At 41.9% G+C, this 27093-nt stretch overlaps 2 protein-coding genes across 3 annotated transcripts; both read right to left on the reverse strand.

Moving 5' to 3' along the window:
• Positions 1-483: 483 nt before the first annotated feature.
• LOC109867583 (protein FAM3C) lies at positions 484-8625 on the reverse strand. 2 transcript variants are annotated; one of them, XM_020456818.2, is made up of 9 exons: positions 8401-8625; positions 7686-7754; positions 7379-7453; positions 7066-7183; positions 6346-6404; positions 6223-6237; positions 1230-1314; positions 856-982; positions 484-690 (listed from the first exon to the last, which is right to left on the reverse strand). In XM_020456818.2, the coding sequence occupies exons 1-9, from the start codon at positions 8417-8419 to the stop codon at positions 601-603; spliced, it is 657 nt and encodes a 218-aa protein (XP_020312407.1). In that variant the 5' UTR covers positions 8420-8625; the 3' UTR covers positions 484-600. The 2 variants fall into 2 exon arrangements, with proteins under 2 accessions (XP_020312407.1, XP_020312406.1); XM_020456817.2 differs by having other exon boundaries at positions 6187-6237; positions 8401-8610.
• A 417-nt stretch (positions 8626-9042) lies between these two features.
• LOC109867289 (uncharacterized) lies at positions 9043-25339 on the reverse strand. The gene is made up of 12 exons (XM_020456368.2): positions 24818-25339; positions 20935-21022; positions 20438-20787; positions 19366-19459; positions 18406-18493; positions 17854-18178; positions 17548-17641; positions 17367-17454; positions 15949-16273; positions 10710-10803; positions 10524-10611; positions 9043-10320 (listed from the first exon to the last, which is right to left on the reverse strand). Exons 3-12 carry the CDS (start codon positions 20715-20717, stop codon positions 9712-9714), a joined length of 2085 nt encoding a protein of 694 aa, XP_020311957.1. The 5' UTR covers positions 20718-20787; positions 20935-21022; positions 24818-25339; the 3' UTR covers positions 9043-9711.
• Between the last annotated feature and the right edge of the window lie 1754 nt (positions 25340-27093).

Raw genomic sequence — 27093 nt, forward strand, 5'->3', positions numbered from 1 at the left:
TTTTTATTTTATTTTATCTGGGAGTCATACAGAGACCAAGGTCCCGTTTACAGACTAGCCCTGAATTACAGAAAATGCAGTCATATAAATACAAATTGCTTTTAGAAAGACAGGGTCATAAAAAAACACATTCATCAATAATAAGGTCCTCAATCAGCTTTCTGAATTGCCCTTGAGGCACCAAAACATCACATTAAGAATATTTTGAAGAACGTTCCACAAATAAGGTGCAAGAAAACTAAAAGCTGATTTACTGATCTAATAGAACAAAACGTATAAGACCTTCTAAGCATGTGTTAACCACAGACCTTATTTTCGGCGTTTATCCCAAAACCCCATTCTTTCCCCATCAATTTCCCCAATAAAAATGGCTGAATGAACCACAGATAACTAATTTCCCGTTTGTAGGACTACAGACTGACGAGCTCTATTATCTGTGTTATAAACAGATAATTCTGTATTTTGCCAAAAAAATACTTCATAGACAAGGCCAAACTGTTGTTTATTATGCATTTTTCAGAGTAATACAGACATCACAACATGTGCAAATGTTTACAGTGGATATGGGGTCTGGCAGGATAACAACATTTTTGGTACCAATCACTCCAAATAGCGTGGTAAGCATCCTTGCAAATCAATCATCTCTGGCCAGGAGTCATACTTGTTTTTGTCTCTATTGTTTTTAATATGCTGTGGGGGGGAAACGGATCAATTAGATTCCTGCAACAGCAACATAAACACATAGCTCATCCAGCTCAAATGATATCAGTAAAAAGTGGGGAACTGCAGGTGCAATCCAAAAAACTGGATAACAGAGACAGTGAAAACATATTATAAACGTTGGTATGGTATTACCTTCTCCAAGGTACTCTCGACATCTGCTCCTTTTCCTCCAACAAAGACCCAGTTGTCTCTGAAGCCTAATGACTGGATAGCAGAGCTGCCAAGCTCTCTGATAAGCTTCCTTGCTTTTTCGTTCAATCTGTCAATCAATTACTAAAACCATTCAGTATTTTTCCTCACTACCATCATTAATTGTATCACTAAAAACAATATGAATAGGCTTGCGACAGGACTTTATATGAGCATGCAGAGCGCTTCAATTAATTAAATGATTTTGGTGCACACTCCAAAGATCCCAAAGCATTATCATATAGTATCCTGGATGACCATATTGGTCAAATTCTGCCATAAAAGTTGGTTTAATGTTAAAATGAAATGTGACTCACTTTGTAGCTGGGTCGTCGTAGGTGGCAATCAACACAATGGATCCATTCTCAATGGACTCCAGAAACTCCACCAGAGGTTCAATATCTGCAAGACAGGGATAACATGTCAGCTTATCAACATGATCAATGGTTTTCTTCTTTATTGAGGAGTGGAAATTAGAATTATGTACACTCAAATTGAACAAAATCTATGTATTATTTTAAGAACAATTGTACTTCAGTTTTCAATGTGCTGGATATGGTTGACCAACCCATACAGGAATGATTGTATCTGGTTGGTTAATATCTCAACATTTATAACAAGGTACAGAAATCGATCATGGAAAGGGTGGAGATGCATTTAACTAATGTTGCTAAGCAGGAAATACAGTGCCTAGTGAAAATCTACACACCCCTTGCAATCTTCACATTTTTCTGCCTTAAATAATAAAGTTTCAAATGATAGACAATGTTCTAAATACATTTTTAAATATTAAGTCTTTATTGCATGTCTTCACACCTCACAGTTAATACTTGGTGGAAGCATCGTTGGAAGCCATTACAGTTTACTCATTTTGAATAACTGCACATTTTTTGCCAAAAACCTGGTTGCCTCTGACAGGAGGCTGACACTTGGCCGCAAGTGGATCTTCCAGCAAAACAATCCAAAGCATGAATCAAAATCCACAAAGAAATGGTTAATTGACCACAAATCAACATCTTGCAATGGCCATCTCAGTCTCCGGACTTGAACCCCATTGAAAACCTGTGGTTTGAATCAAAAGAGGACAGTCCATAAACGCAGACAAAGGAAATCATGGATCTGGGAAGATTCTGTATGGAGGAAGGGTCTAAAATCCATCCCAATGTGTTCTCAAAACATTTTGGAAAAAAACTGTCATTATTCTCGCAAGGGGAGAGTGCTGGAATACTGAAAACAGGGTTGCCAATTATGTTGACCCCATTTTTTTTTTTTGATTACTGTTAAAAAAATATAAAAAAAAAAAAAAAAATTCAGATTAATTGTATTAGTATAAAATTTTATTTTCCAATTTTATTTAGCATAGAATATATCCCAGTATTTGTATTATATATGTTTTACTCATCTTTATCAAGGGTGCCAATAATTATGGAACTCAGTATATCCATTGTTTTTGTCAGAATTGCTCAAGCTCAGTAAATTTGGTTGGGAATCATTGATGGACAGCAATACACTGAGTATACAAAACTTTCTCTTTCCATGACAGACTGACCAGATGAATGCTATAATCCCTTACTGTTGTCACTTGTTCAATCCACTTAAATCTGTGTAGTTGAAGGGGAGGTGACAGGTTAAAGGATTTTTAAGCCGCGAGATAATTGAGACATGGATTGTGTATGTGTTCCTTTCAGAGGGTGAACGGGCAAGTGCCTTTGAACGGGGTATGGTAGTAGGTGCCAGGCGCACCAGTTTTTGTCAAAAATTGCAACGCTGTTGGGTTTTTCCACACAACAGTTTCCCATGTGTATCAAGAATGGTCCTCCACCCAAAGGTCATCCAGCCAACTTGACAATTGTGGGAAGCATTGGAGTCAACATGGACCAGCATCCCTGTGGAATGCTTTCGACCCTGAGACTAAACACCTTCCTCTGCCACTGGATCCTGGACTTCCTGATGGGCCACCCCCAGGTGGTAAGGGTAAACAACAACACATCTGCCATGCTGATCCGCAACACTGGGGGCCCTCATGGGTGCGTGCTCAGTCCCCCTCCAGTACTCCCTGTTCACCCATGACTGTGTGGCCACGCACGACTCCAACACCATCATTAAGTTAGCCGACCACAACGGCGGTAGGCCTGATCACCGACAATGATGAGACAGCTTACAGGGAGGTCAGAGACCTGGCAGTGTGGTGCCAGGACAATACCAAGATCGTGAAGAGGGCACGACAAAACCTATTCCCCTGAAAAGATTTGGCATGGGCCCTCTGATCCTCAAAAAGTTTATACAGTTGCACCATCGAGAACTGACTGGTTGCATCACTGCCTGGTATGGCATCCGACTGCTCGGAATCCGACCGCAAGGCGCTACAGAGAGTAGTGTGTACGGCCCAGTACATCACTGGGGCTAAGCTTCCTGCCATCCAGGACCTCTATATTAGGCGGTGTCAGAAGAAGGCCCTACAAATTGTAAAAGACTCCAGACACTCTAGTTATAGACTGTTCTCTTTGCTACCACACAGCAAGCGGTACCAGAGTGCCAAGTCTACGTCCAAAAGGCTTCTTAACAGCTTCTACCCCTAAGCCATTAGACTGCTATACAGTTAATCAAATGGCTATCCAAACTATTTGCATTGACACCCTTTTTTTACGCTGCTGCTACACGCTGTTTATCTATGCATAGTCACTTTACCCCTACCTACATGTACAGTTGCAAGAAAAAGTATCTGAACCCTTTGGAATTACCCAGATTTCTGAATGAGTTGGTCATCAAATTTGATCTGATCTTCTCCTAAGTCACAACAATAGACAAACACAGTCTGCTTAAACTAATAACACAAACAATTACACGTTTTCATGCCTTTATTGAACACACCGTGTAAACATTGAGTGCAGGGTGGAAAAAGTGTGTGGTTGACCCTCTTTTGGCAGCAGTAACCTCAAACGTTTTCTGTAGTTGCGGATCAGACCTGCACAATAGTCAGGAGGAATTTTGGACCATTCCTCTTTACAAAACTGTTTCAGTTCAGCAATATTCTTGGGATGTCTGGTGTCAATTGGGTTGAGGTCAGGACTGATTGGGCTACTCCAGAAGGCATATTTTCTTCTGTTGAAGCCATCCTGTTGTTGATTTACCTCTGTTCTTAGGGTCGTTGTGTTGTTGCATCACCCAACTTCTGTTGAGCTTCAATTGGCGGACAGATAGCCTTACATTCTCCTGCAAAATGTATTGATAAAATTGGGAATTCATTTTTCCATCGATGATAGCAAACTGCCCAAGCCCTGAGGCAGCAAGCAGCCCCAAACCATGATGCTCTCTCTACCATACTTTGCAGTTGGGATGAGGTTTTTATGTCGGTGTGCTTTGCCTTTTTTCTCCACACATAGTGATGTGTGTTCCTTCCAAACAACTCAACTTTAGTTTAATCTGTCCACAGAATATTTTTCCAGTAGCGCTGTGGAACATCCAGGTGTTCTTTTGCGAACTTAAGACGTGCAGCAATGTTTTGTTTTTTTAACAGCCGTGGCTTCTCCATGGTGTCCTCCCATGAACACCATTCTTGTTTAGTGTTCTACGTATCGTAGAATCATCAACAGAGATGTTAACATGTTCCAGAGATTTCTCTAAGTCTTTAGCTGACACTCTAGGATTATTTTTATCCTCATTGAACATTCGGCGCTGTGATCTTGCAGTCATCTTTGCAGGATGGCAACTGCTAGGGAGAGTAGCAACAATGCTTAACTTTCTCCATTTATAGACAATTTGTCTTACCGTGGACTGATGAACATCAAAGGCTTTAAGAGATACTTTTGTAACTCTTCCCAGCTTTATGCAAGTCAACAATTCTTAAGTCTTCTGAGATCTCTTGTTCGAGGTATGGTTCACGTCAAGCAATGTTTCTTTTGATAGCAGACTTACATTTTGTGAGTGTTTTTTATAGAGCAGGGCAGCTCTAAGCAACATCTCTAATCTCGTCTCATTGATTGGACTCCAGGTTAGCTGACTCCAATTCACTTTTGGAGGTCATTAGCCAAGGGGTTCACGTACTTTTTCCAACCTACACTGGGAACGTTTAAAATATATTACATTTAGAAAAGAAATACACAATTTGCGTGTTATTAGTTTAAGCACACTGTCTATTGTTGTGAATTAGATGAATATCAGCTCAAAAGTTAAGACCAATTTATGCAGAAATCCAGGTAATCCCAAAGAGTTAACATACTTTGTCTTGCCACTGTACATATTACCCCAACTGACCTGTACCACCACACATTAACTCTAACGGTACACCCTGTAAATAGCCTTGTTAGTTATTTTGTGTACATTTTTTTACTTTAGTTTATTTAGCAAATATTCTGCATTGTTTGTTAAGGGCTTGTAAGTAAGCATTTCACGGTAAGGTCTACACCCGTTGTATTCGGCGCCTGTGACATTTGATTTGACACCTTGTAGAGTCCAGGCACCGATGAAATTATGCTGTTATGTGGTGGGGGGTGCAGCTCAATATTAGGAAGGTGTTTGGTATACTCTATGTCTCTGATTTTCACACAAATTTAATTCAGGATAGACTGGACCACTCAACACCTCTTGGAAAGCCATTCTGGTATGTCTTCGGCAATAAAATGTGCTCAATTCTTGAGCTTTGCTCCTTTCAAATGTATTTGATCCTAACCAACTCAGTCCCTGCCGGTGACAAGAATACCCATAACATAATGCTGCCACCACAATACTTGAAAATAAAGTGATTCACTGTGTGTTGTACTGGATTTGACCCAAACCTTCAGTTTATTCCAAAAAGTATATTTCTTTGCTGTATTGTCTTGAATATTACTTAACTGCCTTTTTGCGAACAGAATCAATGATTTAGCGTGGAGTTTAACACGGGCTTCCTTTTTTCCCCATACAGGTCAGTAATGTGTAGTGAATGCAATGTTGATGCTCTGTATTTTCAAGTATTGTGGTGGCATGTTATGGGTATGCTTGTCACCGGCAGGGACTGGGCAGTTTGCTAGGCTCAAAGAAATATGAAAGGTTAGATAAAACCCTGCCTCAGTCTTCTGAATACATAACACTGGGATATAATTGTATTTTTTTTAATATAATTTATTTCACTTTGAAATGTGGACTATGTTGTGTAGATTGGTAAAAAAAGTCCCCAATTTAAACCATTTAGATTTGCAAAATGTGAAAACTGCAATGTGGTGTGTAGATGGTCACTAGACAATGTACATGCTCCTCTGGCCATTTTATTTTTATAGGGGCTGTAAACCATCTTACCACCATCATACATGTTAAAAAATGCTGTCTTCATACCCTCCCCAGTCTTCCCTGTGTGAAAAAGAGACTAATTAGGTATTTAAAATCAGATTAACGCTGAATACAAGATGTAAAATAAGAAAACTATTAATACTATGTGTATATAACCTTTTGACTTACCGTTCACAACAGCAATGTTAATTCCATACCCAACATTTTCTTCCACATAACCCATAACCCTGAAGAGAACATAGAACAGAGTCTCACAACCTGACAACCTCCCCCCGCCCCCCCACAGTGAACAATAATAGGGCACTCTACATCAAGATATCGCTCTCACTCACACACACATAAGTTCCCCAGCAAAAAAACTAAAAATTGCTCAAACAGAATAGGGCACAAACAAAGAGTCACTGACCAACAACCAAAACAGGTGGGGTTTTAGGAGGGGTTCTGAAAGACTCATGGTGGTGTCCACTAAAGGTTGACTAGCAAGAACAGGAACCTAAAAGACACCCACCATGAGCGCCGACTGAATTTGCCCAAGAAAAAGCTAACGAAAGTAAAACCCACACCAAATGTAAAGACAGGAAGCAAATCAAAAGTGTGGCGCAAAAGCAGATGAAGGCTTGCTGGTCTACAAAATAAAAATAGGGAGCACCAACTAAAGATGTTAACCCTTCGGATCTATCAAGACAACTGGAACAGTGGGCCAGCCACTCTTAAATAGCATCTGGGCAAGCTCAGGTGAAACACCTTCACACTAACGACATTGCAACCAGCACAGGTGTAACACATACTGACTAACAAGGTCACAGTGAGTCTTACGTGCTAAAAGTCCAACCCCAAAACATAAATGGAAAATACCTGTAACAACACACACAAGGATATGTTCCTTACATTTTGTCCTCCATGCAGATTTTGGGTCCAACCACATTAGCAGCTCCACTGGCGATTAAAAAGCTGAAGTCCCCCTCTGGACAGGGCTTTGGGATGCCACACGGTCTTTGTCTGGAGGCTGCGCAAGTATTCAGGAGGAGAAACACACACAATCACACATATTAATGGTTCCCCATACCATTAATTTGATGGGATAGACTAGCTTTTTGGCCTTGCCAGCTATAACTTTGTTTTGTTTAAATGTTGAATATGTGGATGCTAGTAGCCCAAACATGTTGCACAGGTGGAAATACACATCCTTCTGATTACTCACTGGTCTCTTTGGGTACATTAGGCACTTGTAGCCACTCTGGACCAGGAAACTCAGGATACAAGGAGAGGGTGTGGCCTAGAGTAATAGGGGGAAGGAGCAGCATGGATCATTATGAATGGGAACTATTGTAGCGGGTACTGACTCTTGAAGAAAACATGAACACTTTCCCTGATAAATTGCATCAGTAGCTAGGCTAGATGACAAACATTTATTCAAATATTATGCCGGTTTTATTAACAGCATGTAATTAATAGTCGTTATCAAATGAAAGTGTCCTTGTGTGACAAACATTGTCATCGAGACTTACTTTGAGACCGCATCGTGAGGAAAACAGCAAAGAAAATGATTCCAAGCACTGCTATGATTGGAAGAAGGCCTGCAAGATAAATAATGGGGATATCGTACTTATACGGGATAATCACCAAGTCACTTATGTATTGTGGACAAGCATAGACAGCTGTCAATGACTGCATGACTACAACTGTAAAATTTACAACCAAAGGGCTGATTTCACTCATTTCAATCCAATTTCCTATTGACATACAGTAAATGCATGAATTATGAGAAAGTCAGTACTTGCATGGATCACAAGCTAGGACCTGGGCCCTACACTAAACACTAAAGTATATTTCTACACTCACCCTACAATAGGAAAGGGTTAATAACACCGGACTGGCTTGAGCCAGAGATAAATAGAAGACTGCTCTACCAGTAAAACCACATTGTTGGTTGGTAGTCTTCAACCCTCTATAATCTTGTTTATTCATCTGTTCATAAAATAAGTTATTCCGTAGTACTCTATAGACACTATTAAAACATATATTGAGCAGTAATACATAAAACATGCTTTTAAAAAACCTGGCTTTGCAACTTACTTCTGAGGCCCTGTGTTTTATGCACCATTTGTCCTACAAGAGATTACCTTGTCTATGTGTTTAAAGCAAATACTGTATTGACAGATTGACATACAGATTTCTCAGTAAACATAAAACATTGGCATTTTATGGGAAAATATGACTTACCTATGCGTACAGTGAGCATGATATCTGATTACTCTCTCTCCTGTTGCCTGTATGAGATGCCCCTTATGCAAAACACAAAAGAGCAAATGCAGCTGGTTGCTAGTCAGGTTGATCCAGTTAGGTTAAAAGCTAAGTTTCTTTCTTCACCAGATTCTTTAACTGAATCATCCCTCCCTTTTCTCCACCCCCTCTCAAAACAATATACAACTGCAGTACTATGCACAGGCATTGCCTGTCAAAAACACATTGTGCATTATGTTTCAACAAGGTCTATGCAAGAGGCAATGAATCTCCTGGGTAATATGGAACCTTTCCACCCGGAAACACAATGCAGCCCGATGACACTTCAAGCTGGACAGTCGGTGTAACTGCATGACCTCCAGGTCCGTGAAGAAAGAAGGACTTGTCCCAGCCAGTGGAGCGGGTTAGACAAGGACTTTATAAAGTCCACCTGTAGATTCTCCTAGCAAAGCTTCTTCAGCTGGCTACAAAGGGCATCTGGACACAAACGTATTTAATTCCATGCATTACTATGTTGAGTTATATCAAGGTTAAATAAAATAGCTGTTACGTTCAAACCTAACCATCCATTGATTTTAGCCCCTAGTCCTCTACATTTGTACAGATCCGATAACAAGAAAATCATGAGCAGAGTATGATCCTTTTTATTGTAGGCTATACACAATTGTTGAGCAGGTACTATTTCCTCAAAAAATATATTCCACCACATTTCTCACTTGAGCTTTGGTCATACTGTGATTTGATTTCTCAAACAATATATTTCACTTCCCTACTTTTTTGGCAGTAATTTATAGTATATTCATTGTTTGAAAATGGAAACAGCTTTCACATTAGAGAAAAGTAGTCAGTACATAAAAAGTTAACACTTCCATAACAAATTCAGTTCTCTTACTTATAGTGCTAATTTTGTCTTATATTACAATATAATTGCAACCGAGACTGAAAAGACAGGATGAGGCCATTGAGATAATGAGTCACAACAAACACTTTAAGGGTTACATGACATCATTCGCCTGTTCTGTCAAAAGAAAGAGAAATTCTCAAATGACATTTAAAACAAGTCCACAATGTCACAGATTGAAGTCTCTGTCACTGGTTAGTTTAATAAACCATTATGTTTAGATGTTTGGAATGTATCAATCACAAATCAAAGACAGCGCATTCTCTTGTGAGTGTAAAACATTTATTAATCTCGAGCCAATAAGGTGAAAACATGCTGAAAAGACTCCTCTAATTAACTTGAAGGCTCTTGAACAGTCCTTGGCTTCCAAGGCAGTTAATACGATAGGTCTACATCCCCATCCCACAGTGGTTGACGTGTCCAGTGTGCACCCCTGTAGCACTGTGCATCATCACTGCTGCCCTCTGGCTCTCAAAGGCCTCTCTCTCTCTACCAAGTGCCGCCATGTCCTGTTCCAACAGCATCCTGTCTCTTGCCAAGTTGGCTCTCTCGCTCTCCAGCCACTGTCGCTCTCTGTCTACCGCCGCTCTATCCCCCTCTATCGCTGCCCTCTCCCTCTCCATCATCTCCCACCCTCTCTCCAGTGTCACTGACTTCTGAGCAGCAGTGCCCCCTGCTGGCCCCCTACCCAACCTCTCCTCTCTCAGTGCACTCTCACACTCCGCTGTGGCCCGGTGGCACTCCTCTATGGTGGGGTGCACATAAATCTCTTGTTGGTACTCCAGTGTGATGTCACCCTTTTCCAGCAACGGGCATCCTCTATTTCGAGACGACTGTGAAGGGGAAGGCTCGGGGTCATCACCCTCCGTTATAGGGGTCAAGACAGGTCCGCTGGCGGCGAGGCGGCCCTCCATGGCCTCATTCATGAGGTAGAACCATGGCCAGGAAGCAGCGTTGTCTGCTATGCTCTCCATGCCCACAGGAGGGTACTTCAGGTCCTGTTCAGGGAACAAGAGGGGACAAGTGTGACCACAGTGTAGAATACAAACAACAGAGCAGACTTCAGCTGGGTGAAAGTGTTTTAGCAATGCATGGACATTATTAAGGATTCGTCCTTCAATATAAACATTCTGATTTTGATCTATTTACACTTTGATTATTTCATGTTGCAGAAATTTGCCAGAAACACTTGACAGTTTACCTTATATCTTCTTTTTAAGTTGTCCCATTTCTTGGCCACCTGGTAAGTTGACACCTTTCCCAGGAGAACCAACTCTTTTAAAATGGCCCTGCACACAAAAATAACCAATGTGATCAGTGTTGATTATGCATATCTGACTTTAGTGCTTCGTCATTGACATTTATTTTCATACTAAATCCTACTCACTTCCATGCAGCCTTGGCAGCATTTCGCCTCCCAGTGAAGAGAACCTCATTGGCCGCACGCAACTTAATCAGCCTCCTCGTATCCTGCTCTGTCACTGTCATCAAAACAAAATTAAAGTTACTATTCGTTTGCCAATATGTTTTTCTTGATTGTTGCCTACAGTGCCTTCATAAAGTAGTCATACCCCTTGACTTATTCCACATTGTTGTTTTGTTGATTTTTTTTCTCTCACACATCATGAAATACCAAAATCTCATTTAAATAAGTATTCACACCCTTTTACTCCAGATTGAGCTCAGATGCATCCAATTTCCTTTTATCATCTTTGAGACTTCGCTACAAATTGATTGGAGTCCACCTGTGGCCAATTGAATGGAGATAAATTAGAAAGAAAACACCTGTCTATATAAGGTCCCATTGTTGACAGTGCATGTCAGAGCAGAAACTATACCATGAAGTCCAAGGAACTGGCTTTGGAGCTCTGAAATAGAGTGGTGAGAAGGCATTTTTCTGGGGAAGGGTGTAAAACTATTTCTAGAGTGTTGAAAGATTCCAACAGCACAGTGGTCTCCATCATTGGGAAATTGAACACATTTGGATCTACTCTGCCTAGAGCTGGCCATTTAACCAAACTGAGCAACCAGGCAAGAAAGACCTTGGTCAGGGAGATGACCAAGACCCTAATGACCACTCTGACAGAACTACAGAGTTCCTTGGCTAAGATGGGAGAACTGGCCAGAAGGACAACAATCTCTATAACATTTCACCAATCTGGACTTTATGGAAGAGTGTACCAGAAGGAAGCCACTCCTGAGAAAAAGCCACATGGCAACCTGAAGATTGCAAAAAGGCATGTAAAAGACTCATAAGTCAAAAGATTATATGATCTGATGAGACAATGTAACCATTTGGCCTGAATGCAAAGCACTATGTCTGGAGAAAACCAGGCACAGCTGGTCACCGGTCTGAACACCATCCAAATCATGACGCATGGTGGCAGCATCATGCTATGGGGGTGCTTTTCAGCGGCAGGGACTAGGAGACTGGTAAGGATAGAGGGAACAATGAATGGAGCCAAATACAGGCAAATCCTTGACGAGAACCTGCTTCAGAGTGCAAATGACCTTGGAATGGAAATCTTTGCCTCAGTCTAATAGGACAATGACCCCAAGCATACAGCCAAAGCAACCCTGGAATGGCTTCAGAACAGAAATGTGAAAGCGCTTGAGTGGCCCAGCCAAAGTTCAGACTTGAATCCAATTGAAAATCTTTGGAAAGACTTAAAGATTGCTGTTCTCCCACACTCCCCACTCAACTTGGTGGGTGAGAAAGCTTGAGAAAATCCTCAAATGCAGATATTCGACCTAGATCGTTTGTGTGTATTCATTGATATGTAGGCTATGTATAAACATTTTTTTGTATGTAGTTCTGTCTTTGAGCTGTTCTTGTCTATTGATGTTCTGTGTTATGTCATTATGTTTCATGTTTTGTGTGGACCCCAGGAAGAGTAGCTGCTGGTTTTGCAACAGCTAATGGGGATCCTAATAAAATACCAAATACAAGTAAACCGTGCATTCGGAAAAGTATACAGACTCCTTGACTTTTTCCACATTTTGTTAGGTTACAGCCTTACTCAAATGTATTAAATGGTTTCCCCCCTCAATCTACACACAATACCCCACAATAAAAAAGCAACAACAAAAAAGGTTTTTAGAAATATTTGCAAATGTTTCAAATATAAAAATGGAAATATCAGACCTTTTACTCAGTACTTTGTTGAAGCACCTTTGGCAGTGATTACAGCCTCGAGCCTTCTTGAGTATGACACTACAAGCTTGGCACACCTGTATTTGGGGAATTTCTCCCATTCTTCTCTGCAGATCCTCTCAAGCTTTGTCAGGTTGGATGGGGAGCATCGGAGCACAGCTATTTTCAGGTCTCTCCAGAGATCAGGTTCAAGTCCGGGCTCTGGCTGGGCCACTCAAGGACATTCAGAGACTTGTCCTGAAGCCACTCCTGCGTTGTTTTGGCTGTGTGCTTAGGGTTGTTGTACTGTTGGAAGGTGTACGTTCACCCAGTCTGAGGTCCTGAGTGACTTGAAGCAGGTTTTCATCAAGGATCTCTCTGTACTTTGCTCTGTTCATCTTTTCCTCGATCCTGGATAGTATCCCAGTCCCTGCCGCTGAAAAACATCCCCACAGCATGATGCTGCCACCACCATGCTTCACCATAGGGATGGTGCCAGGTTTCCTTCAGACATGACACTTTGCATTCAGGCCAAAGAGTTCAATATTGGTTTCATCAGAACAGAGAATCTTGTTTCTCATGGTCTGAGAGTCTTTAGGTGCCTTTTGGCAAACTCCAAGTGGACAAGGCCTGATTGGTTGAGTGCTGCAGAGATGGTTGTCCTTCTGGAAGGTTCTCCCATCTCCACAGAGGAACTCTGGAGCTCTGTCAGAGTGACCATCGGGTTCTTGGTCACCTCCCTGACAAAGGCCCTTCTCCCCCAATTACTCAGTTTGGCCAGGCGGCCAGCTCTAGGAAGTGTCTTGGTGGTTCCAAAATTCTTCTATTTAAGAATTATGTGTTTTTCGGGACCTCCACAGCTGCAGCCATTCTTTTGGTACCCTTCCCCAGATCTGTGCCTCAGCACAATCCTGTCTCGGATTGGTTTTTGCTGAAATGCACTGTCAAATGTGGGACCTTATATAGACAGGTGTGTGCCTTTCCAAATCATGTCCAATCAATTGAATTTACCACAGGTGGACTCCAATCAAGTTGTTGAAACTTCTCAAGGATGATCAATGGAAACAGGATGCACCTGAGCTCAATTGAGTCTAATAGCAAAAGGTCTGAATACTTATGTAAATAAGGTATGTTAAAAAAAAAATGTTTTTTATACATTTGCAAAAATGTCTAAACTGGTTTTCATTATTTGGTACTTTGTGTAGATTGATGAGGAAAACATTTAAATGTAATACATTACAGCCTTATTCTAAAATGTAACAAAACATGGAAAAAGTAGAGGGGTCTGAATACTTTCCAAATGCACTGTACAAGACAATTCATGCTGTAATCTCGGCCAAAGTTGCTTCTACAAAGTATTCAGGGGTGTGAATTCGATCTGTATTTTATTTTTAATACTTTTGCAAAAGTTTCTAAACATATTTTCACCATTCATTATAGGGTATTGTGTGTAGGTGGGTGATAAAAAAATATGAATCAATATTGAATTCAGAATGGAACTACAAAATGTGGAATAAGTCAAGGAGTAATACTTTCTGAAGGCACTGTATATGGTTCATATTAAGGCTGACCGCATTTAGTCAACTGGTTGATTGTCTGGTCGATAGGCTCTTGGTCGGCCGAGAATTTTTTAGTTGAGCAGTCGCAAATATATAGATTTTTTCATGGCACACTTGACATGTCTGATTCTCGCCGGTCTCAGTGGACTAAATCCATTGAGGAAGCCGCGGGGATGCCACTATCCAAGGAAAAGGAGAGTGTGGCTAAGATGCACAAAGCACGTCTTTCCCGCCATTTCATGCACATTTATTGTTTCATAACTTCCTTGAGTAAATTGTTTGCCCTTTTGATTGTTAGTGTCTATCAATTCCCCATTACATATACAGTGATCCAGAAGAAGATTGGGAGAATGTCATATGGTCAGATGAAACCAAAATATAACTTTTTGGTAAAACCTCAACTCGTCGTGTTTGGAGGACAAATAATGCTGAGTTGCATCCAAAGAACACCATACCTACTGTGAAGCATGGGGGTGGAAACATCATGCTTTGGGGCTGTTTTTCTGCAAAGGGACCAGGACGACTGATCCGTGTAAAGGAAAGAATGAATGGGGCCATGTATCATGAGATTTTGAGTGTAAACCTCCTTCCATTAGCAAGGGCATTGAAGATAAAACGTGGCTGGGTCTTTCAGCATGACAATGATCCCAAACACACCACCTGGGCAACGAAGGAGTGGCAACATTTTTTTTCCATTGTCTTTTGTTTGGAGAGCTCCTGTCAATGTTGAGTAAGGATGTGCACCTGATTACGCATATAGAAATAGGCCTAGGCTACTTGACTTATAAATGTGCCTATTTGGGGATGTTGGATAGTATTTCTGATTGTCTTAACTCACTACCACTATTAAGCTGTGGAGCTTCTCAAATTAAAAATGTCTTCAACTCAAACAGCGAGTAAACAAAGTCTCTTTTTACATCCATTGAGAATGACAATAGTTCCTCAATGTATTTGACAAATATTTCCAGCTCTCTCCCTTTTGATAACCACTCGGCCTGAAAGGGAAAAATGTAATGCTCTGATCCAGTGTAAACTTCAAAATAATTGATTACTTATTATCCCTTGCACAAATAGTCTACAGCTGTGTCTGTCCTAAGCTCACTAGGGTGGGAAACTTGGGGCCCAGTATTTTCTATACAATGTTGAAAATTTGCTAGCAATGGGCTTTGGGCCAGACACAGTTGATACATGTTTCAAGTTCATTGCAGACAGACATGCGTAGCCAATGTGATATATAGTATATTTATCAGGATATTTTCTACCTTCAGGCTACCATGTTTTTATTTGTTTGTTAGATAGAATTTAGATGAACCACATTACAATGATTTTGAGATATAAAAGTCTATAAATTAAATTAAACTGTTCCACAAAAATGTGCAAATGAAAATCATAACTGGCACACAGATCGATAGAAATGGTAAGATAAATTGTCACTCCAAATGGAAAAAGGTTGCCGACCCCTGGTGTAGCCTATTACCGGCAACTTCAGGAGTGTAACGGCAAGGCAGAATCTTTGAAGGCCAGCAGCAGCAGGAGGAGGAGGGTACGGAACAGTTATTTTTTTTAGGCTATCTTGATCTCTGGCTCCCTTGAGTCATTTGTGTGACTTAATTATTTAATAAAACAGCAAGCTTGAAGCATCAGACAAGCTCAGTACATATAGTTGATTTTATTAAAACACATAGGGTGTGTCTATATATGGAAAAGTACATGTCTTTAAATTTTGACCAATCGATTGCTCAAAAGAAAAGACTACTCTTGTTCGACCAAGATGTATTTTAGTCGGGGACAGCCCTAGTCCATGAGAACATTAATCTGAGAACACTGAGAACATTAATCCATTTTTAACTCGTGAAATTTGACTTCTAAAAGTATATTTTATCCTCCTTGAAAAGAACATTCGGAGACATGAAGAATGAAGGAATGACACTGACTTTTATAGGAGAATTCCACAGGTGTGGGGCACTCCTCTCCACTGGCGTCTAAGAACGTAACCGTTCCATCCACCTCTGTCCCCTCTGGTCTCATTCCCTCTTCCAGATCAGAAATCTCACTCCTTTCTGGCATGGGACACGGGTCTCTCTCTGTAGGCATCGGCGAGGAAACAAACAAGTAGTCTTCCTCGTTCATCCATATGGGAGTTATTTTGGGGGCTCTCGCGGCCAGTCGGCCCTCGAAGGCATCATTCATGAGTTGGAACCAAGGCCAGGAGGCAGGGGTGCTCTGGTTCTCCATGCCACGCGGTGGATACTTCAAGTCCTAAGGGATAAGAGAAGATATAAACGTATTAGGAGATATCACTTAGTGTGACCTATCCATCTTCTGGTCCCACATATGAGCATCCATGTACATATACACTGACTGTACAAAACATTAGGGACACCTCTTTCCATGAGACTGACAAGGTGAATCCAGGTGAAAGCTATGATCCCTTATTGATGTCACCTGTTAAATTCACTTCAAACAGTGTAGAAGAAGGGGAGGAGACAGGTTAAATAATTGTTTTTAAACTTTGAGACATGGATCATGTACGTGTGCCATTCAAAGGGTGAATGGGCAAGACAAAGTGCCTTTGAACAGGGTATGGTAGGAGGTGTCAGGCACACTGGTTTGAGTGTGTCAAGATCTGCAACGCCACCGGATTTTTCACGCTCAACAGTTTCCCGTATGGATCAAGAATGGTCCACCACCTGTCGCAGCTGGCCGTGACCGTGAGGCCCAAGGGGCGGAGCACAATTGGCCCAGCATTGTCTGGGTTAGGGGAGGGTTTGGCCGGCAGGGATGTCCTGTGACGGGCTGGGCGCAGTGCACGCTGACAGTCACCAGGTGACTGTGTCAGCGGTGTTTCCCTCGACACATTGGTGTGGCTGGCTTCCGGGTTAAGTTGGCAATGTGTCAAGAAGCAGTGCGGCTTGGTTGGGTTGTGTTGTGTTTCGGAGGACGCACGGCTCTTGACCATCGCCTCTCCAGAGTCCGTACGGGAGTTGCAGCGATGAGACAAGACCAATTGGATACCACCAAATTGGGGAGAAAAAGGGAGTAAAGAAATAAATATATATACAAATAATAGTCTACCACCAAAAGGACATCCAGACAACTTGACACAACTATGGGAAGCATTGGAGTCAACATGGGCCAGCATCCCTGTGGAACACTTGACACCTTGTAGAGTCCATGCCCTGATGAATTGGGGCTGTTCTGAGGCCAAAAGCGGTGAAACTCAATATTAGGAAAAGTGTTACTAATGTTTTGTACACTCAGTGTACATGTGCAAGCAACTACACACACAGCCCCTGAAACAGGGTGAGAAATCATGGACAAAATATACATGGACACACACTAGTTACAATACCTTGAATTTTGTCTTCAGGTTGTCCCACTTTTTGGCAACCTGGTCAGCCGACAACTTTCCTGCGAGGCCCATCTCTTTTACTATAGCCCTACAGAGAAATAATGGAAGTATAAAGTACATTGACTGGAAATATCACATTTTTATTTAGCCAAATAGTTTCTTCCAACACAAGCTAACTCACCTCCAGGCAGGCTTGGCCGTATTTCTCTTCCCTGTGAAAAGGGCCTCATTGGAAGCACGCAGCTCTATCAATCTCTTGGTGTCCTCCTCAGTCACTGTAAATCAAGCAAATATAACAACTAGCGTTATTATTCACAAAGAATTGTTATCGAAGTAACTTGTTGCTAGTTAGCTTATTGCCAATAACTCAAACATGCACTTTATAAACTGTCTGGGTCGACCAATACCATACCAAGAAAGTGGAAAATCATATTGATTTATATTTTGAGCAAATAGTCCCTTTGAAAGGCAAAACATCATCACTTACGCTTATATGAGAATTCTGTGGCCGTGTGATACTCCCCTATGGTGGCCCCTTGGAAGACGGCTGCTCCATTCCTCTCCTCCGTTTCCACCAGCTCATCTATCTCAGACTCTGTCAAGAACTCAGACATCCCCCCCTTCCCTGGCGTCCGACGAGCCCTCTTCCTTGGTAGTGGAGAGGGCTCAAACTCCTCATCACCCTCCTCTACTACTGGCGTCAGGATGGGGGCGCAGCCGGCGAATCGTCCCTCCATGGCATCATTCATGCGGTAGAACCAGGGCCAGGAATTTGGGTTGCTCTCCATGCTGCGGGCTGGACATTTCAACTCCTGCACCAAAAGAGGAATACAGTGTCTGGGTTCAGTGGACAAAGCAGTGTGGAGTGGAATTGAGAAGAGATGTGTGCAGGAGGTGATGAGAGAGCGATACATTGTGGATCAAGAATAACTTCCAAGAAACTTTGGGAATGTTTCTTATACACTACACAAAAAAATTCAAGAATGAAAATGAAGCGCACTAATACACTGGTTGAGTACTGCCGTCACTGTCACATTACCTTATATCGCCTCTTGAGGTTATCCCACTTTTTGGCAAGCTGGTCAGTAGTCAGCTTTCCCTGAAGGCCCAACTCATTCAAAATAGCTCTGCAGGAAAACATGGAGACAACATAACTGCACCACATATCACACTTTCACAAAATTCTTGAAGACATTGCTAAAGGTCAATCAGATTTGTGAACATGGTCCCTAGCTGTGTGTTGCCGCTTTCCATGTTGTCTGTTGTCTGTAGCTTGTGAGGTGTGGAAACACTTTGTTGCTTTTATGAATTTTGTCTTGCTGCTTTTTGTTATATGTTGCTCTGTCTGTATGCTACATCTTGCTTGTCCTATGTTGCTCTGTCTGTATGCTATGTCTTGCTTGTCCTATGTTGCTATTGTCTATATTGTAATTGTTTTTAATAACCTGCCCAGGGACTGCGGTTGAAAATTAGCCGGCCGGCTAAAACCGTCACTTTTACTGAAACGTTGATTAATGTGCCCTGTCCCTGTAAAAATAAAATGAACTCAAAAACAGAAGGTTGGTCGCACCTTAATTGGGGAGGACGGGCTCATAGTAATGGCTGGAACGAAATCAATGGAATGGTAATCGAACTCATCAAACACATGGTTTCCATGTGCTTGATACCATTCCATTTACTCCATTCCAGCCCTTATTATGAGCCGTCCTCCACTCAGCAGCCTCCTGTCAGAGACAAACAAAAATGCCGAAAACAACAATTCTCAAACTAATTCTCATTTAGAGCAGTTAACGAAATCTGAAATTATCAAATAGGTATAAGCAATATGCTAATAGCTCCAAGTCGAGCTAGAAAGACTTATCACCATATTGTTTACACCTATCCAGTCCTTTTAGACATACATAAGTGCAAAGGAGCTGGAAGTGGATTTGGGACAGATAATCACAGGATGTGCTGGGCCAAAACATGGTCTGTATATGTCCTTTCCAAACATACTCACCTCCAGGCAGGCTTGGCAGTATGTTTTCTGCCTGTGAAGAGAGCCTCATTCACGGCACGCAGCTTTATCATTCTCTCCGTCTCCTGCTCTGTCACTGATAAGCAGGAACCAATGTCAGTAATATGAATCAGGTACATCAGATTGAGCATACATTACCATGTATCAAATAACACACCATTTTTTGCAGCAAGCTTGCTAACAACCAATAACTGCAATTAAATTCTTATTCTTGAATTTTAACCTTTATTTAACTAGGCAAGTCGGTTAAGAACAAATTCTTATTTACAATGACGGCACACACCGGCCAAACCCGGACGATGCAGGGCCAATTGTGTGCCGCCATATGGGATTCCTAATCAAGGCCCGGTTGTGTTACAGCCTGGATTTGAACCAGGGTGTGTGTAGTGATGCCTCAAGCACTAGGGAACCTTAAAGACCAGAGTCTAGACCAGGGTTCTCCAACCCTTTCCTGGAGAGCTACTGTCCTGTAGGTTTTTGCTCCAATCCATCCTAATCTACGGCACCTGATTCTAATAATTAGTTGAACTGAATCAGGTTAGTTATATGTATACGTATATACTGTACTCTATATCATCTACTGCATCTTTATGTAATACATGTATCACTAGCCACTTTAACTATGCCACTTTGTTTACATACTCATCTCATATGTATATACTGCACTCAATACCATCTACTGTATCTTGTCTATGCCGCTCTGTACCATCACTCATTCATATATCTTTATGTACATATTCTTTATCCCCTTACACTTGTGTCTATAAGGTAGTAGTTTTGGAATTGTTAGCTAGATTACTTGTTGGTTATTAATGCATTGTCGGAACTAGAAGCACAAGCATTTCGCTACACTCGCATTAACATCTGCTAACCATGTGTATGTGACAAATTTGATTTGATTTAGTTACAACTGGGGTTGGACTGAAAACCTACAGGATGGTAGCTCTCCAGGAACAGTGTTGGAGAGCCCTGGACTAAACAGACCTCCTGGTAACCTTGAAGAAATCATTTGAATGGTGAACAGAATCAGAGTATCCCCAACTCACTCACTTACTTTTATACGAGCATTCTGAAATTCTTCGCCAGCCCATAGTAGTAGGGCCCTCAGTCTGAGTTGCATCAGTGTTAACAGTTGCATTGTCCTCCAAGTTCTCTGTCCCCACACTGTCCTCCATCTCAGTTTTGATCAAGAACTCCAAAATGTCAGCACCGTCACCCCCCTGTCCTCTCTCGTTGGTTAATGGTGAGGAAGAACCTGGAGCCTCACCAGCCAAAGATGCCACTGCCAAAACTTGGGCGCTGTTGAAGAGGCGTCCTTCCATGGCCTCGCCCATAAATTGGAACCAGGGCCAGGAGGCTATGCTGGTAGCAACAGTGTCCTTGCCAAGAAAAATGTATTAAGTCCTAAAAGACAAATACAAAAGTGTGACTATGGCTGGGATGAGGCTTTTTTGTTTTGACTTCATGATCAGTAAATATTGACAATATCAGTAAACACTTATTTTAGAAGTCCGAAATCTCAAGTCTTCTAAGAACACAAGCCCACTTTACCTTGTATTTGGTCTTCAGATTTTCCAACTTCTTGGCAATCTGGTCAGCTGTCAGCTTTCCATCAAGACCCAATCCCCTTAGAATTGCACTGCACCGTTAAAAGATAGATATAAACCTGGTTGTGGTATACTGGTGTATACAATTTCATACACCAACCCTGACATACTTGGAGAATAAGAGCCCCTCCTCCCAGCTGCCCACTGCACTGAGGCTAGGAAACACTGTCACCACCGATAAATCCACTATAATTGAGAATTTCAATAAGCATTTTTCTACGGCTGGCCATGCTTTCCACCTGGCTACCCCTACCCCAGTCAAAAGCTCTGCACCCCCACAGCAACTTGCCCAAGCCTCCACCATCTCCTTCACCCAAATCCAGATCGCTGATGTTCTGAAAGAGCAGCGAAATCTGGACCCCTACAAATCAGCTGGGCTAGACAATCCGGAAACTCTCTTTCTAAAATTATCCGCCGCAATTGTTGCAACCCCTATTACTAGTCTGTTCAACCTCTCTTTCGTATCATCTGAGATCCCCAAAGATTGGAAAGCTGCCGTGGTCATCCCCCTCTTCAAAGGGGGAGACACTCTAGACCCAAACTGCTACAGACCTATATCTATCCTATCCTGCCTTTCTAAGGTCTTCGAAAGCCAAGTTAACAAACAGATTACAGACCATTTCGAATCCCACCGTACCTTCTCCGGTATGCAATCTGGTTTCAGAGCTGGTCAATGGTGCACCTCAGCCACGCTAAAGGTCCTAAACGATATCATAACCGCCATCGACAAAAGACAATACTGTGCAGTCGTATTCATCAAACTGGCCAAGGCTTTGGACTCTGTCAATCACCGCATTCTTATCGGCAGACTCAACAGACTTGGTTTCTCAAATGACTGCCTCGCCTGGTTCACCAACTACTTCTCAGACAGAGTTCAGTGTGTCAAATTGGAGAGCCTGTTGTCCGGACCTCTGGCAGTCTATGGGGGTGCCACAGAGTTCAATTCTCGGGCCGACTCTTTCCTCTGTATACATCAATGTCGCTCTTGCTGCTGATTATCTGATCCATCTCTACGCAGACAACACCATTCTGTATACTTCTGACCCTTCTTTGGACACTGTGTTAACTCTCCTTCCGTGGCCTCCAACTGCTCTTAAATGCAAGTCAAACTAAATGCATGCTCTTCAACCGATCTCTGCCCGCACATGCCCACACGTCTAGCATCACTACTCTGGACAGTTCTGACTTAGAATATGTGGACAACTACCTAGGTGTCTGGTTAGACTGTAAACTCTCCTTCCAGACTCACATTAAGCATCTCCAATCCAAAATTAAATCTAGAATCAGCTTCCTATTTCACAACAAAGCATCCTTCACTCATGCTGTCAAACATACCCTCGTAAAACTGACTATCCTCCCGATCCTTGACTTCGGCGATGTCATTTACAAAATAGCCTCCAACACTCTCCTCAGCAAATTGGATGCAGTCTGTCACAATGTTATCTGTTTTGTCACCAAAGCCCCATATACTACCCACCATTGCGACCTGTATGCTCTCGTTAGCTGGCCCTAGCTTCATATTCGTCGCCAAACCCACTGGCTCCAGGTCATCTGTAAGTCTTTGCTAGGTAAAGCCCCGCCTTATCTCAGCTCATTGTTCACCATAGCAGCACCCACCTGTAGCACGTGCTCCAGCAGGTATATTTCACTGATCACCCTCAAAGCCAAGTCCTCCTTTGACTGGCTTTCCTTCCAGTTCTCTGCTGCCCAAAAAAATATCACTGAAGCTAGAGACTCATATCTCCCTCACTAACTTGAAGCATCAGCTTTCAGAGCAGCTCACAGATCATTGCGCCTGTACATAGCCCATCTGTAAATAGCCCACTCAACTAGAGGTCGGACGATTAATTAGGGCCGATTTCAAGTTTTCATAACAATCAGTAAATCGGCATTTTTGGACACCGATCATGGCCGATTACATTGCACTCCACGAGGAGATTGCGTGGCAGGCTGACTACTGGTAATGCGAATGCAGCAAGGAGCCAAGGTAAGATGCTAGCTAGCATTAAATGTATCTTATAAAAAACTGTCAATCTTAACATAATCACTAGTTAACTACACATGGTTGATGATATTACTAGTTTATCTAGCTTGCCCTGCATTGCAGGGTGCCTGTTAATTTATCATTGAATCACAGCCTACTTCACCAAACGGGTGATTTAACAAGTGCATTCGTGAAAAAAGCACTGTCGTTGCACCAATGTGTACCTAACCATAAACATCAACACCTTTCTTAAAATCAATACACAAGTATATATTTTTTAAACCTGCATATTTAGTTAATATTGCCTGCTAACATGAATTTCTTTTAACTAGGGAATATGTGTCACTTCTCTTGCGTTCTGTGCAACAGAGTCAGGGTATAGGCAACAGTTTGGGCCGCCTGGCAAGTTGCAAACTAATATGCCAGAATTTTATGACATAACATTGAAGGTTGTGCAATGTAACAGCAATATTTAGACTTATGGATGCCACCCGTTAGATAAAATACGGAACGGTTCCGTATTTCACTGAAAGAATAAACGTTCTGTTTTCGAAATGATCGTTTCCGGATTTGACTATATTAATGACCTACGGCTCGTATTTCTGTGTGTTACTATATTATTAAGTCTAATGATTTGATAGAGCAGTCTAACTGAGCGGTGGTAGGCAGCAGCAGGCTCGTAAGCATTCATTCAAACAGCGCTTTACTGCGTTTGCCAGCAGCTCTTTTATGACTTCAAGCCAATCAACTCCCGAGATTAGGCTGGCAATACTAAAGTACCTATTAGAACATCCAATAGTCAAAGGTATTACAAATGGTATAGAGAGAAATAGTCCTATAATAACTACAACCGAAAACTTCTTACCTGGGAATATTAAAGACTCATGTTGAACGGAACCACCAGCTTTCATATGTTCTCATGTTCTGAGCAAGGAACTTAAAAACGTTAGCTTTTTTACATGGCACATATTGCACTTTTACTTTCTTCTCTAACACTTTGTTGTTGCATTATTAAACCAAATTGAACATGTTTCATTATTTATTTGAGACGAAATAGATTTTATTGATGTATTATATTAAGTTAAAATAAAAGTGTTCATTGTTCATTCAGTATTGTTGTAATTGTCATTATTACAAATATGTATATTAAAAAAGTATCGGCTTTTTTTTGGTCCTCCAACAATCGGTATCGAGTTGAGTTGAAAAATCATAATCGGTCGACCTCTACCTCATCCCCATATTATAATTATTTTGCTCCTTAGCACCCCAGTATCTCTACTTGCACATTCATCTTCTGCCATATATCACTCCAGTGTTTAATTGCTAAATTGTAATTATTTCGCCACTATGGCCTATTTATTGCATTACCTCATTTGCACACACTGTATATTTTTATATTGTGTACGTTTGTTTATTCCATGTGTAACTCTGTGTTGTTGTTTGTGTCACACTGCTTTGCTTTATCTTGGCCAGTTCGCAGTTGTAAATGAGAACTTGTTCTCAACTGGCCTACCTGGTTAAATAAAGGTGAAATAAATATATAAATAATTCCAGGCAACCTTGGCAGCATTTATTTGTCCTGTGAAAATAACCTCATTGGAGGAATAGAGTTCTATTAACCTCTTGATGTCCTTTTCAGATACCGTAAACAAAACACAATGTATTGCTATCTCCTTGTCTATAACAAGCTAGAGATCAGGATGGAGGCACAGCTGATAAAAACAATCCACATAATAAATGACTTTACTAGTAAAACAACCTGCAATTGCACACGTTACAATTGACCTTCTGCAAGCTAACTAAATTAGACAAGGGAAATTAGCTAATAACATTAGCTACTCACTTTTATAAGAGCTATCCGTGACGGGAAGTGGGTCCACCATTTGCCCCAGCTAAAGAATGGAGAAGTGAACACTTACAGGAAGGAAGCGTGCCCAAGCTTTCCATCCAGTGAGCTTACTATAAGAATAGCTGAGTAGATAGTTGTAGCTATCCTGCAGCCAGAATATCGTTGAGTTTGATAATATTTTTCTCTTCAAGGTGCAGTTTGTTGAAACAAAGAACTTTGGATTTGCCAGCGCTCGATTCGTTGTTTAGCTAGGAGCTAACGTTTTCGTAGCCTAGGCAGGCAATAGTGGCCGCTAACGTTTTGGTAGCAAGCAGCTAGCTCAGATAACCCAACCCACTAACAGAATAACAATCAAAACAATTTCTTCCTTTCATCTCTCAGTAAATTTGTCCATGTGTTAGGAATATTTCGAGTTGGTACCAAATAGAACATGTTGCACAATAATGTACAACATTTAACGAGATGTTATGCAGTTTTTCTTCCATTTAACAAGCTGGCTAGTGAGGGGATTCTATTCATCTGGCCCGGACAGGCGTATTTTGCAAAGCGTGGAAGATGATTGCATTCGTTTTGGAAGCGGGCTGTCTCCCGGGCATGAGCCGGCTGCCCCGTTCTGCCCGAAAGTGATGTCGGCTTAAAACAAAAGTGGAGTAATCAAATTGTATTGGTCACATACATGGTTAGCAGATGCTTGTGCTTTTATTTACTACAGTGCCGCAATATCTAACAAGTAATCCAACAATTCCACAACAACTACCTAATACACAGATCTAAGTAAAGAGATGGAATAAGAATATGTACATATAGACTCAAACAAGGTTCAGAATGTACACTAAGTTGGCCTACGCATTGCATACCCTTTGGTTTGTCCATTTTCATCACACACGATTTTTTCATTAATTTTTCAAACTTTCTAATTTCAATAGCTCCTTGGTCATGTGACCTACTGTCCCCAACCAAGGTTCAGAATGTACACCAGCTACCCTTCTATATCGCACACTCTTTAGTTTGTCCATTTTCATCTCACAAGATTTTACATTAATTTTTCAAATGTTCTCATTTCAATAGCTCCTTGTTCATGTTATCTACTGGACTCAACCAAGGTTCAGAATATCCACTGACTACCCTTCTATATTGCACACCCTTTCGTTTGTCCATTTTCATCTCACACAGTTTTACATTAATTGCCTGCTCTGTTCCCCTGAAGGACAGTGTCACTCACACACCTATTCACTGGGGCCTTCCTGACCTCCAGGCAGGCACCCATTGACCTGGTGACCTCTGACTCCAGGCCTCTATGCCTACACTCCCTGCCGCCTGCCTGCCCTCTCCCTGGGGCTGAGAGTGTATAGCTTACTCCCTGGAACTACAGACCTCCGGGCATCCACACCTACTCTCCCTATCCGGTCAACACCCCTCTCACTGGGCATCACCCATCACCGCGTCCCGGCCAGGGTCAGCCATCTCCATAACCTTGCCCACTAGGCAACCACACTTAAGCATCCCTCCCCGGACACCAAGATGTCTATATTTCCGCTGTCAGGAAGCACGTGCACCTTGTATCCCGAAACAGTCTCTGTGCAGTTTCTGACCTGTCCACTTTTTACCACTCAGAGACTCTGAGTGTGGCTCCAGAGTGGTGCAGAGTTCTAAGACACTGCATCTCGGTGCAAGAGGTGTCACTGCAGTAACTGGTTCGAATCCAGGCTGCATCAAATCCACCGTGATTGGGAGTCCCATAGGGTGGCGCACAATTGGTCCAGGGTAGGCAGTCATTGTCAATAAATCAAATTTATTTATAAAGCCCTTCTTACATCAGCTGATATATCAAAGTGCTGTACAGAAACCCAGCCTAAAACCCCAAACAGCAAGCAATGCAGGTGTAGAAGCACAGTGGCTAGGAAAAACTCCCTAAAAAGGCCAGATCCTAGGAAGAAACCTAGAGAGGAACCAGGCTATGAGGGGTGGCCAGTCCTCTTCTGGCTGTGCCGGGTGGAGATTATAACAGAACATGGCCAAGATGTTCAAATGTTCATAGATGACCAGCAGGGTCAAATAATAATAATCACAGTGGTTGTAGAGGGTGCAACAGGTCAGCACCTCAGGAGTAAATGTCAGTTGGCTTTTCATAGCCGATCATTCAGAGTATCTCTACCACTCCTGCTGTCTCTAGAGAGTTGAAAACAGCAGGTCTGGGACAGGTAGCACGTCCGGTGAGCAATTCAGGGTTCCATAGCCGCAGGAACAACAGTTGAAACTGAAGCAGCAGC

This window comes from Oncorhynchus kisutch, linkage group LG22 (genome assembly GCF_002021735.2).
Source record: "Oncorhynchus kisutch isolate 150728-3 linkage group LG22, Okis_V2, whole genome shotgun sequence".
Lineage (NCBI taxonomy): Eukaryota > Metazoa > Chordata > Actinopteri > Salmoniformes > Salmonidae > Oncorhynchus > Oncorhynchus kisutch.

Bases quoted from the DNA above. Each gene is read 5' to 3' on its own strand.
- LOC109867289 (XM_020456368.2), bottom strand. From the start codon at position 20,717: ATGGGCGAGGCCATGGAAGGACGCCTCTTCAACAGCGCCCAAGTTTTG. The intron at 17,642-17,853 runs GTAAGTGATGAT...CTTGATTTACAG, and splicing joins CACAGAATTCTCATATAAGC to TGACTGAGGAGGACACCAAG. The intron at 17,455-17,547 runs GTGAGTTAGCTT...ATTTCTCTGTAG, and splicing joins ACGGCCAAGCCTGCCTGGAG to GGCTATAGTAAAAGAGATGG.
- LOC109867583 (XM_020456817.2), bottom strand. The intron at 6,405-7,065 runs GTAAGGAACATA...TGTTCTCTTCAG, and splicing joins ATCTGCATGGAGGACAAAAT to GGTTATGGGTTATGTGGAAG. The intron at 983-1,229 runs GTGAGTCACATT...ATTGATTGACAG, and splicing joins TACGACGACCCAGCTACAAA to ATTGAACGAAAAAGCAAGGA.